The 14,331-nt window shown below is 35.3% G+C and overlaps 1 protein-coding gene across 1 annotated transcript in view; it reads left to right on the plus strand.

Moving 5' to 3' along the window:
- The first annotated feature begins 1,364 nt into the window (after positions 1-1,364).
- The window catches only part of NR2E1 (nuclear receptor subfamily 2 group E member 1), a 46,633-nt gene continuing 33,666 nt past the window's right edge, over positions 1,365-14,331 (plus strand). The window contains exons 1-2 of the mRNA XM_053712102.1: positions 1,365-1,446; positions 3,226-3,371. Of these exons, the coding sequence (XP_053568077.1) occupies positions 1,365-1,446; positions 3,226-3,371 (228 nt within the window). The remainder of the gene's footprint in view (positions 1,447-3,225; positions 3,372-14,331) is intronic.

The following is a 14,331-nucleotide window of genomic DNA, read 5'->3' on the forward strand; positions in this document are numbered from 1 at the left end:
ACTTCTGCCCGTCTGGAGGACCACTTCGCCCGACTTGGATGAATACTTCTCCCGGCTTCGTTGAGGACTTCGGCTCGGTTGGATGAAGACTTCTCTCGGTAAGGTGATATTCAAGGGGTTAGTGTTTTTTTAAGGGGATATTGGGTGGGTTTTAGAGTAGGGTTGGTTGTGTGGGTGGTGGGTTTTAATGTTGGGGGGGATCTGTCTTAGCGTTTCACCTGTGATAGCGGCCCGGTTAGCAGTCTCCAAAGATCTAAGTTTACTGTGTGCCTGAGCAAGGGTAAGTCCCGCTAACTTTTTAAGGCGGGCTTGCTTGCGGATGATGTATCCTCTAATCACCACTTTAATGGGACCCCAAAATATGTCATCTGTGGTTTGTCCATTATCATTTTGTTGGATAAGTTCAGTTAAGTCTCTAAGCAATTCTTCCCTAAAAGGAATATCTGACAGAATGTGTTGAGGTAGGACCATGTGCTTTTAGTAGGTTGGTGATCAGTAGGTCTCAAGTCAGCAAGGACTAAGTCATGATCTGACCACGAACAAAGAGAAATATTAGAATGGGATACTGAGTCTAGGGTATCTACCGAACAGAATATGTGGTCTATTCTGGAGTAAGTTTTGTGCAGGTGAAAGTAATGAGTATAGTCTCTGTCTGCCGTATGTAGCGACCTCCATATGTCAAAGTAACCCAATTCTGACATAATAGTCTTAAATCATGTAGAGAGAAGGCTCAATTGAGGGTTTATTTTACCTGAGGTCATGGTTTTACTTTACGGTCTATCTTGGTGTCCCAAATCATATTAAAATCCCCCGCCAGGAGAACTGTACCTTGTCTATACTGGTCTACTATCCGTAGAATTTTTCTAAGATATGCAGGTTGACGAGAATTGGGCAGATACATTGAAACTAGGGTGTGTAGAACATGATCCAGCTTACAAACTAAGATGGTGTACCTAGCTTGGGGGTCTTTAATCACCTGTATTTGCTCAAATGCTATCCTATTGTGTATCAGTACTGCTGTTCCTCTGGCTTTCTTTATGAAGGGGGAGTATTCTATGGTCATGTAAGTGCGTGAATGGAATCTATGGGGAGTGTCTAATTGCCAGTGGGTCTCTTGAAGGAATACGAGGTCTGGGTTGTGGTAGAGAACGGGTTAGTAGGCTACGTTTGAAGGGAGAGTTGAGGCCTCTAGTATTATGAGTGAGGATTCTAAGGCGATTCATTCTCTTATCACTTTCTAAGATTTTAAGTCTAGGGTGTGGGGGTGTTTTACTTTGCTACAAAAGTCCAGCGGGCAAATATTTAGGTTTCATTTTATGTTTATTAACGGCACAAAAAATATCAGCTTGATTGGCGTTATTACCATGGATATAATGAATGCTATGCCTATAAAATGCCCTAATTCTGACTTAAAGGTAAAATCAAAGCGTCAATTTTATGTTTGTGGTACTGCAACCAAAGTTCAACTTTCCATAGGAGCTATCATTATAAAATATTATTTTCAGGTGCTTATATTTCATGGACTGTATATCAAAATAGCATAAACGTTGTCAAGCTGTCCGTGACAATCACTTAAAGGGACACTGAACCAAATTTTTTCTTTCGTGATTCAGATAGAGCATGAAATTTTAAGCAACATTCTAATTTACTCCTATTATCAAAATTTCTTCATTCTCTTGGCATCTTTATTTGAAATGCAAGAATGTAAGTTTAGATGCCGGCCCATTTTTGGTGAACAACCTGAGTTGTTCTTGCTGATTGGTGGATAAATTGATCCACCAATAAAAAGGTGCTGTCCAGAGTACTGAACAAAAAAACTTAGATGCCTTCTTTTTCAAATAAAGGTAGCAAGAGAACGAAGAAAAATTGATAATAGGAGTAAATTAGAAAGGTGCTTAAAATTGCATGCTCTATATGAATCACGAAATAAAAAATTTGGGTTCAGTGTCCCTTTAAGAAGATTTTTAGCTGAATAGGGGTCTGATTTTAATATGTGTCATTATAAGATTTCATTAGACAAAGCTATAGCCCTAAAAACAGAGGGACAAAAAACAAGAATAAGCCCAAAAAAACAAATATACTGTACATGAGCTTACCAACCAGATAATTCAAATTTTAGTGCTCATGCACAGTTTAAAACAAACATGTCTCTATAACCTTGTGCTTGATATTTATATTTGCCCAGCCAGTAATTATTATATTTAAAAATCACTGCAAGGGAATGAGTTTTTAATTAAACATCATTGTACTGTTCAAGTCATCTCTTTTATATAATGTTATTTTTGTTGTGATTTCCATAACATATTGCAGTAAGTTTGAATAAAAATGTTTTTGCTTTATTTTTGTCAGAGATGCTCTGGCATATGTATGTATTTTATGGTAATAATATTATGTCTATTCATCATAAAAAATGTATATTTAGAGTTCTTGAGAACTGTATTTGGTACACCTTCAGCACTGATTTTTTGAACACATCGATCATGAGCAATTTATTTTTACATTTATTTAAAAAAATACATATTACAACCCTAAATATGTGTTTCTTTTCCTTATACATATCTAAGGGGCAAGCAATAATTGTTTGCTACTTAACATTACTGTGAACTTTTAAATAATCAAAAACATTAGACTTTCTTCTGCCAGTATTAAAGGGATACTAAACCCAATTTTTTTTCTTTAATGATTCAGATAGAACGTGCAATTTTAAGCAACTTTCTAATTTACTCCTATTATCACATTTTCTTCATTCTCTTGCTATCTTTATATGAAAAAGCAGGAATCTAAGATAAGGAGCCTGCCCATTTTTTGTTCAGCACCCTGGATAGCGCTTTCTGATTGGAGGATACATTTAGCCACTAATCAGCAAGAGCAACCCAGGTGCTGAAACAGAAAATGGGACACTCCTTAGGTTAGATTCCTGCTTTTTCAAATAAAGATAGCAAGAGAATGAAGAAAATTTGATTATAGGAGTAAATTGGAAAGTTGCTTAAAATTGCATGCTCTGTCTGTATCAAGAAAGAAAAAATGTAGGTTTAGCATCCTTTTAAATATACAGAGAAAGTAAAATAGAATTTTTAGTCTTTTTTGCCCGGTAGTCAGTAAATACTAGTAGTAGAACCATATCAGAAATCACTAGGGCGATAAGAAGGCTGAGAATGAATACAATAGATGAATTTATGTACCATCCTCTGCTGTGCTTGAGTTGTTACTTTACACTCTCCGTAGGTCGGATCTTGGACATACCCTGTAAAGTATGTGGTGACCGCAGTTCAGGTAAACATTATGGAGTCTACGCCTGTGATGGGTGCTCAGGATTCTTCAAGAGAAGCATCAGAAGAAATAGAACGTACGTCTGTAAATCTGGAAATCAGGTCAGTGTTTATTAATTCAATATATGTTGATGTTTAAAAGCGCACAGAATGTACAATTTCGAAAATAACTTTCAGTTTTGTTCTGTTATTAAGTTTAGCCCTTTCTCTAAGTATCCTTTGTTGAAATGTAGCTTCTTTCCATGAGAGCATATTGTAGTAAGCTCAAGAGCGTGCATGTGTCTTGAGAACTACATGTAAGATATTGTTAAACATGCATGCTACTAAGCCTTAAGCCTACCTCAGTATGCTCTCATGGAAAGTAGCAACATTTTAACCAAGATGATGACTAAGAGAAATAGGTCAATTTAAGAATAGATGTAAAATTAACTTTTGTGCATGCGTGCTCATGTCCCATTAATAGAATGAATATGGAATTAATGATTTGTATTGTCAACTGTATTGACGTACATTAAACCTGCCATATAAATGAGTGGGAAGCACGTGATATGATATTATTATTTGTGCTAGCTTTGTGTTTCTTCATTAAAAATGCAGAATTTATTCGTTCTTCTCACTACTCAAAAAATATCAAATGTTCATGTTTCCCAACTCATCTTTAGTTACAAGCACAAACAAATTCTCTGGTGGAAAAGATGTGTGCTGAGTTCAAAAGCTGTGGGATGAAAACAAGGCTTATCTGCTTAGAAGTTGCTCTCTGTTAATCTCTAATGAAGCAACTTAAAGGTAAGGACTGAGGGCCCCCAAAATATAGATCTGAATACAAGACACTGAACAAGATTAGAAGTTTAGCTACCAAAAGCTTTTGTGTATACACTCTACTTAGGCAGCACACATCTTTGTTACAAGATAGTTGTTTGCATGTGCAATTACAGATGAGTTGAGAATCATTTTCTTTTTCTTTCTTTTTTGTGTGTGTAGTTTTATACATTATTTACTTTAACTGAGAAACTGGTAATTTGTGTCTCCTTGTGATTCGCTGTGACGTTTTGCTGCAAAAAATCGAACTTACAAAATAGTTAAATAATTCTCTGGAAATCGTTTATGTTATGTCAAAGAATTATAATAATAATGTTTAGATCAGTTAATGATATTGTTGCTTCTCATTTAAATTTGTACAACTCAAATGATTTTAATAAATGTTAGACTCTTACAGATGATTATATTCAAGGTTATCTGATCAATATTTTATCATTCAAATAATTCATATTTTTGAATGTGCAAAAGAAGTCGAATAAAATATATTTATTTATATCTGTACAATGTACAAAATCTTGTGAGGGAGACTCATTATTTTGCATTCAATCGCTCTCTTTTTTTAAATATTTTGAATATTTTATTTTCTACAGAATAGAAATGTTAAATCAGCTTAGCTGTTTGTGTGCATGTACATATGATATGATTAACTCTCTTTAGGCTGTGTAATCCATAGTGCATTGAATTACCTGAATTGACGCTCATATTCCTGATTATATAGAAATTTGAAAAACATAGAAGCAACAACCATGTCAAATCGGATAAAACACTAAATAAAATAAACTTGGGTTATAGATTCATTAAAGAAAAATGTAAGGTTGTAAGCCTGGCAGCTCTCAAAGAGGCATGCAGTACATTTCTCAATGATAAGAAGAGAAAAATGAAATACAATATAGTACTGTTAGAATGTTAGTTTAACTCATTTACACTTTGGGTCAATTTGCAAAAGGTCTGATTTCCGACCAGCTGAACATCGACTTATTTAAAGTTGGGTAAACTATATTAGTCAGCTAATTGCTTAAGGAAAGTCAGTGATAAAGTCATTTTTTGCAGCTGACTTGCACTGCTCAAGTTGGTTAAGGTCAAGTTTACTAGAAACACAGCCAACTTTCCAGCACAAGAAGAGCAGCTTTAGCTTTCTAGAAAACACCAACTTAAGACCAGTTTGTGAACCTCCAACATTGTACCTTAAAGGGACAGTCTACTGCTAAATTGTTATTGTTTAAAAAGATGCATAACTCCTTTACTACCCATTCCCCAACTTTGCACAACCAACATTGTTATACTAATATACTTTGTAAGATATTATCTGTCTTTTTAAACAATCACAATTTTGGAGTAGACTTTCCCTTTAAGTTGTTTTTATTTAAGTTGCATGCTCTTTATATTCTACAAGTCTCTTACTACGGCAAGTCATGTTTGTTTTGACAGTGATCACATCACAAGTGTCGATTCCTATAAGGGCATTTTGCCAAGAGACAGACCATTAAATAACTACATTCAAATACATTCCCACTTTAGTTTTGGGAAGCGCATTCTGGCAATTTTATACATGTGGTGGTTTTTAATCAGACATTTCTGACAAGGAATAAAATAAAGGTTCTAAATTCTAATACACACTACATAGCCAAAAGTATGTGGACACCCCTTCCTAGTTATTGAGTTCAGGAGTTTCAGCCACCACTATTTCTAAGAAGTGCATAAAATCCATCACATAGCCATGAAATATCAGTAGACATACACTGACAGTATATGCTGAAGAGCTTGGTGACTTTAAACATGATACCGTCATCAGATATCAGTTTGTGAAATCTCTGCCATGCTAGATGCGCCCCAATCATCTGTATGCGCTGTTATTGTGAACTGAAAGTGTTTAGGAGCTATAACAGCCCTGTGGTATAGCAGGCTAACTCACAAAGAGGGACTAAGTGCTGAAGTGTGTAGAGTGTAAAAATCGTCTATCATCTGCTGCATCACTCACTACAGAATTCCAAACTGTCTCTGGAATCAACATCAGCAGAAGAACTGGTTTTCCATGCCGAACAGCTGCACAAAAGCCTTACCTCAGAATGCACAATGCCAAAAATATTGGCGTGGCAAATATTATTGGCAAATATTACAGACAAAGGCTCAGATTACAAGTGGAGCGTTATTCCCCCCCCCCCCCCCCCCCCGTTCAAGCCAAAAAATTAGAGCAGCCGGGTTAGCGTGGGTTGTAAAATTAAAAGTAAAAAGTTAGCGCAAGAAAGAAACACTCAGGCACGCTAACTTTAGGACTTTGGATATCACAACCACTATGGGGTGCGCTACAAAAAGTCTTTTCAATTATCGCTTGCTAGCCCGATACTGAGCTCGATCAACTGTGCTAAAACCAAAGCTGCGTAAGAAACACTTTCTTCTATTTTTTAATTTAGTTATTTATTTTTATTTATCTTTTTATTAGTAATCCAACAAAAGGAAATCCAATCATATAATAGTCATACAAGAAAAATCATATAATAATCATATAATAATGAGGAAAAGAAGAAAGAGAAAAAAACAAGAAAAAAAACACCTCATATATATGAGACAGTCATGGCACAATAAATAATCAACACCAAATGATTTTCAGAGGGTCAGTATACATTGTGACAGTCCTAGCCTTCTATATTAATATATCACTCCCTTTGTTGGAATATTTGTATCGAGAAGAAACGATACAACCCCTCTCTACCTTAATGACCCCGAGATTCTCCATAACCTCTATATAACATGTCTTAAGCTATTAATATACAAGGGGGGATTCTGCTCTTATTATGGCATTCATTAGATATTCTGTAGCACAAAATGGGTATATTATTTTTTCTGTGTTTCAATTGGATATGATTTAATAAATGTAAACTATTTCATAAAAAAAAAATTCTACCTCTTTGCTATGTACATAATCTGTAGCACATTGTTCCAAGATCATTTGATTAAAAAACTTTGTTTTAAATTCTACCAATGAGTTTTGGGGGTTTTTTAGATCTAGTTTTTCAGAATCAAGTATCTGGCAACTATGATTATCATTTCAATAAACATTCTCTCTTTATATCTTTCACTTTTTGGAAGTAAGAGAAAATACAGACTCTCGTCAAATTTTACATCTTTCTTTATAATTTTAGACGTCCACAAACCTATTTTATTCCAGAATTGGTTGATATATGTACATTCCCAGATATAATGGACAATATCTGCCCATGGATCAGAACATTTAATACATTTGTTAGCCACTTTATTACCCCATAACTGCTGGCATTAGCTAGATCTGATGCAGTATATTTAATAGCTAGAGCGTAAGGAATACTTTCAATTCCTATGTTCTTCACATAGGAGAAAATGTTCTTTTTATTTTTAAATATATATTTCTAGATATGGCTTAATATTTTGTAAAATATATATCTATACCTATATATCTATATGAAAATATACAGATATATATATATATATATATATATATATATTATATACAGATAAATCTATTTAAGTAAAGAACGTAGAAATTTAAAGTATTTCTATTAAAAACATATTAACATATAACATATTTACACATATAAACACATAAATACACATGTATACACATATATACACATACTGTATATAGACATCTATACATACACATATACACACAGATACAACCACACACACACACACACACACACACACACATATATATATATATATATATATATATATATATATATATATACAGGTGGCCCTCGGTTTACGACGGTTCAATTTGCGCCGTTTCAGAATAACGCCCTTTTTTCCCAGTCATGTGACTGCTATTGAAAAGCATTGACTGCTATTGAAAGCATTGAGAAACATTAAAATAGCCAGTAGGTGGAGCTGTCCGCTTGTATTGCAGCAAAGACATGCAAGCCAAGCAAGCCAGACGTGATCAATGGATCAGCTTTCAAAGAAACAAGATCTAGCAGCCACTTCCCATAGCTGCAGACTCAATGCAGAGAACTGTTTGTAGAAAAAAGCAAGTAAAAAAACGTTTTTGTTCATTAAACTTAGTTTGATGATGATACAGTCTGTTGTGTGATTAAACACAGGCAGGCTGAAATTAATCAGTGTATAACCAGACCTGAGCAATGGAGCCGTTTTTAAAGTAACAAGATCTAGCAGCCACTTCCCTTAGCTGCAGACTCAGAGAACTGTTTGCAGAAAAAGGCAAGTAAAAAAATGTTTTTGTTCATTAAACTTAGTTTGATGATGATACAGTCTGTTGTGTAATTATTTTGTTTTTGTTAATTAAACTTAGATTGATGATGATACAGTCTGTGTGATCATTTTATTAGGTGTGGTTTAGCAAATGTTTTTGTTCATTACACTTAGATTATGATACAATCTATATTATTAGGTTTATAATGCTGTTTAGCATTTAAAGTCTTCATTTCAAAGCTTTAAAAATAATGTATTTGGTGTTACTTATGACAATTTTGAGAGGGGCCTGGATCTAGGGTTGCCACCCGCCCCGGTTTCACCGGGACAGTCCCGGTCTGAGGCTCTTTGTCCCGTGTCCCGGAACTAGCCTCAAATGCCCCGGGCTAAGCGCTCCCCTGGTGCAGCAAGCAGCAGTGAGCACAGACTTTTAAAAAATTAAGCTGCCCAGAGGAGCGCTTAGCCCGGATTTACAAAAAAACGGTTAGGTGGAGCCGTGTTGGAGTCTGCAGGAGAAACAGAGGGAGGGGGGAAGAAGGTTGAGGAGGGGAGTCAACTCGTCACATCCTGCGGCAGAGAGAGGCAGGATATCGCGTGCACCCGCCCCACCACCAGTTTCTAGAGTCCGGCAGCAGACTGTGCAGAGCTCCATGTCTCCTGTCTGTGAGGCTGGCTGGATGGCCGCAGGAGGCAGGAAGGAATAGGATGGGCTGAAGAAAATGCACCTGCATAAGGTGAAGTGCAAAACCAGAATCTGCTATGTAAAATTAGTAAATGTGAATTTAAAGGACACAATTTAAATGTATAATGTAGTTTTATAAAAGAAGTGGAAGTATATATACATATATATATATTGATTTCATAATGAATTGGAGGCCGTGAGAAGCCACGCCCCAAGCCACGCCCTGAGACATACCCTCTCCACGCCCACTTCAAAAATGTCCAGGAATTTTCTGGGCAAAGGTGGCAACCCTACCTGGAACCTAACTCCCTCACTTCCCATTCACTTACATTATAAACAGGGTTTCAATTTACACCGGTTTTGATTTACAACCATTCCTTCTGGAACCTAACCCCGGCATAAACTGAGGGCTACCTGTATATATATATAACATTTAGCAGTCTTTCCAGTGAAACACCTTGCCATATCCCTTTTTAACCCTTTTAAAACTTTTTTGCTACCGTGAATTTCATAGAAAAACTATAATTCCATTTAAACAGAAATAGATCATTTAAAAAAAGTTAACTTTTTTTCAAACTTTGGGTTTCTCACTGAAATTATTTACACACAACTACTACAGTCAGACCTCTTCAATGTTTTTCAATGTACTTTTAAAAATGTAATTGAAAAGTTTGTAAATATACCCCATTGTGTTTTGTAAGCCACAGAACAAGGAATACAAACTAAAATATGTGTTTATTGATATTCACGTTCCTAAGTAGACTGATAAACCTAAAACAGTTCTAACAGTATACAACTTCCATTTAAAGGAGTAATTTATGTTACACAATGAAATGAGAGTTGCATTCAATGTTTACTATAGAATTCATACTTAAAGGGACAGTATACACTCATTTTCATATAACTGCATGTAATAGACACTACTATAAAGAATAAGATGCACAGATACTGATATAAAAATCCAGTATAAAACTGTTTAAAAACTTACTTAGAAGCTGTCAGTTTGGCTCTGTTGAAAAGGTAGCTGGAAAGCCCACTGCAAGTGGCAAATAAGACACTCCCCCCCTCCCCCTTCTTTTGCATATTAAAAAACCCTTTACACAAACAGGAGCAAGCTGGAGAAGGTAGCTGACGGTATTCACATAAAACTTTGGGGCTTGGTTAGGAGTCTGAAAATCAGAGCAATGTTATTTAAAAATAAGCAAAACTATACATTTATTTTTTAAAAAAAACTTTATGGGCTTTATAAATAGATCATCTACAAAACATTTATGCAAAGAAAAAATGAGTGTATAATGTCCCTTTAATATATTACATATAACAATGCGGTTAGTAATATACATTCTACTACATTTTAAATTCATACTTGCTGTGTAAAAGAAGCATTGTACAGGGTTATTGTTGGTAGTATATGCATTCTTGCATGTCTCTGTGTACATAGCCCTTAAATTGCTGATCTTTCTCACAATTTAAACATTTTTGAGATTGTTTTATGTAAATAAGTGACTATAAGCAAAACCTCACTAACAGTATTGCTGTTTGATTTAAACAGTCTTCAAGCTAAGAGCTTTAATGAGTACTGGGAACCTCCAAGGTAAACCTCACAGTCCAATTAGTAAAACAAAACCTTACAGGGCATTTGACATTTATCCATTTGGTTTTTTAATGCTGTGAAAGTTGCCTCTGGCTAAATGTAGCCACAAATAAGCAAACGCTATCCAGGGTGCTGAACCAAAAATGGGCCGGCTCGTAAGCTTACATTCCTGCTTTTTTTAAATAAAGATACCAAGAGAACGAAGAAAAATTGATAATAGGAGTAAATTAGAAAGTTGCTTAAAATTGCCTGCTCTGTCTGAATCATGAAATAAATATTTGAGTTCAGCATCCCTTTAAACTTGTACAACAAATATAATCAAATAAAATATAACAGTTATTGGGCCAAATTACAAATAATATATATTTTATTCGGATCTAGAAAATAAACAATATACCACACTAAATGTGCCTAAGTAATGGGAAATGCTTCATGCTATTTGCTGTTCATCAATTTATCAATATTTACTCCAACACCAATAAAAGCAATATATTATACAACCTTTTGAGAAGTTGTTCACCAACAAACTGAAAGGAATATTATCTATCTCTCACAAAATAGTGCAGGGATCCCTATATTTAACTACCTCCTCTTATGTTAAGAAATGGGGACAGGAATTAGGCCTAGAATTATAGACAAAAGTATGGGGGGGGGGGATTTTTAGGGCTACAGCCAAAACTTCCATATCTACTTTAACTATGGAAACTAACGTCAATGTGTAGATGAGATGGTACTTGACCCCCAAACGTCTCTACACTATTTGCCCAGCGGTATCAGACAGATGCTGGAGGGCTTGCAGGCATAGTGGATCAATCTTCCATATTTGGTGGGACTGTTCAATCATTCAACCTTATTGGGAAAGTGTTATCCAGGAGATGAAACTTGTAATAGGATTTTCCTTGACCTGTTCACTTAAAGTTTTCTTATTAAATGGCCCCACACTTCTCCCTTGTAAATACAGGTTAACTTTATTTAAAATAATTAATAACTGTGCACGACGACTAATACCACAATTTTGAAAACAGTGAATATCACCCATGTACAACCAATGGCTTAATCTGGTAGAACAAACATGTCATTAGAATGTCTAATTTACAGCCAAATTGGCAGAAGTAATTTCTTCTCCCAAGTCATGTACTTCTGGGAGAGTAGATCACAATCTATTTAATTTTAATATTATTTATGAACATGGAAATTCATACTTCTATCAACCCACATAAATTACTCTATATTACTTAAACTACTCACCTCCCTATACTTCTCTATGTGGTTATAAATAGCAACATCTCTATTTTTGCAGATGATACAAAGTTGTGTAGGGTCATTAGGTCAGAGCAGGATGAACTTGTGTTACAAGGGGATCTGCAAAAATTAGGTAAATGGAAAATTAGATTTAAAGGGACAGTCAACACCCAAAATACACTTACTTTATTGTAATAGTTGCCACCCGATTAGTCTATACATCGTTATTCACAGGAGTAGTCCACACGGAATAGCTACTTTTTTTGCAAAAGTTTAGTGCTGTTTTGAAAAAAACATGGATCCCAAACTCCTCCTACATCTATGTCACTTTGATCCTGATTTTCTTTGAAAATCTCATGAGTGTCGGCCACGACGACTCTTGCTTGTTCACGGTCAATTGTGCATGCGCAGTTTGTTCAAATTGTCGCTCTTAGTCTTTTTGTGTACAGAACTATGGAAAGGTTCCCATTGTATGACACAAAGCGAAGAGAATGCTCATGTGTTAAGCTAAAAGCTCGTCCTCCTGATGTCATCAACTTTGCCGGGCTCGAGAGCATTTAAAAAAACGAAAGAAGCTGTGGGGAAGAAGACGATGAGAGGAGGAGTTTGGGATCCATGATTTTTTAAAAAAAAGTAGCTATTCCGTGTGGACTATTCCTGTGAATAACGATGTGTAGACTAATCGGGTGGCAACTATTACAATAAAGTAAGTGTATTTTGGGTGTTGACTGCCCCTTTAATACGGGGAAATGCAAGGTTCTACATTTTGGAAGTAAAAATAAGCAGGCAAAGTATTATTTAAATGTGACTAGTCTTAGCCAAACAGAGGAGGAAAGGGATTTGGGAGTAGTAATAGATAACACGCTAAAGATGGGTGCACAAAGTAGGGCAGTGGCTACAAAGGCTAATAAGATACTAGCATGTATTAAAAGAGTCATTGATGCAAGGGAGGAAAGCATAATTCTGTCACTATATAAATCCTTGGTAAGATCTCACCTTGTGTATGGGGTGCAGTTCTTGGGACTGATGTCAATAAAAGACATTGCAGACCTAGAAAAAGTCTAGAAAAGGGCCACACAGCTAATAAGGGAAATGGAGAATTTAAGCTATGAGGAGAGGTTACCCAAACTGGGTCTGTTTTCTCTACAAAAAAAAAAGAGCTTGAGAGGTGAAATGATTACTTTATATAAATATTTTCAAGGCCCATATACAGAGATGGCAGAAGCTCTGTTTACTCAAAGAAAATTGTTTGTGACAAGAGGTCACAATTTAAGGCTGGAGGAAAGGAGTTTTAATCTCACTGTAAGATCAATACAATTGTGGAACTCATTACCAAAGGATGTAGTGAATGCCTATACCTTAGATATATTTAAAAATGGTTTCGATACATTTCTGGCTTGAAACAGAATTCAGGGATATGATTGCTTGTGTTGAATGGGTCACCTTTTAATGGGATTACATTATGCTCAACTGGAGCTTTTTTGTAAGTATATTAGATTTGTATAGGTTGAACTTGATGAACTTCGGTCTTTTTTTCAACCTCATCTACAATGTTAGTATGTTACTATGTTACTATGTTCTTATGTTCATAAGAGCGATCTCCCCACTATGATTGCCATATCACACTGATCACCTATTTTGTATTTTAATTATAGGCATGTGATATCAGTTTTAAACTAACTTATAGCTCTATTAAAGTGATGGTAAATCCTAGCGTTGGTGAAATGCTAGAATTTACCATAGGGGGACTTTCATTCATGTAGTATAAAATACTTTATGCTAAAAGCTCCTATATTTGTTCCAAGTGATCGCCGCACTGAGCTACTATGGGAGCCAACCGGCAGAACACTATTTTGACTATTTGACTGAGAGGTGACAGTTCTACCTCATAGCCAATAGCTGTGCGGGAAATCCGGATTGGCGCAGCAGTTTGCACTTTCTGTGCAGAGTCCTCCTACTCACATACTTGAATAGTTTATTAAAAGTTTTGACAATAGCACAAATAGAGAAATGTACATTTTGCATATCTTAGGTAATGTACTGTTAGCAGTTTTAGTCTTTATGTGGGTTCTTTTGTGTTTAATTTTGTTTTTCTTTTTTCTAAATGTATAATGCAACAAATCAAATAAGCAAAACACTAAATAAATTAAGAAATATATGCTCCTTTTTCATTTATAAGGAGTTTGGATAAGGACATCCATTTTATTTCACCCCAAGAATAGAAAGGTATAAATGTGTGTTAAAGTTTAGCAAATAGTGACTCCAAAATTTATAGTGTTCTACTAAACTAGTAAGTTTCTTTCCTGGGACTAGTAGTATTTTACGATAATTTTCAACCACTGATTTTTAATATATATAGTCTGGGCACATTTCCTTTTTTTGCCCCTTGGAAACATTCCTGCGGATGCTCATGGTTACAAGAATAAGAAATCCAACTTGAGATACTGTACAGCTTTTGTAAAAAAACAAAATAGGCTAAAATCACTCAGGAAAATATTTGCCATAAAAAGTAAAAAAGAGTGAAGTATTTGTGCAACTAG

Source organism: Bombina bombina, chromosome 4 (assembly GCF_027579735.1).
Source record: "Bombina bombina isolate aBomBom1 chromosome 4, aBomBom1.pri, whole genome shotgun sequence".
In the NCBI taxonomy this organism is placed as follows: Eukaryota; Metazoa; Chordata; class Amphibia; order Anura; family Bombinatoridae; genus Bombina; species Bombina bombina.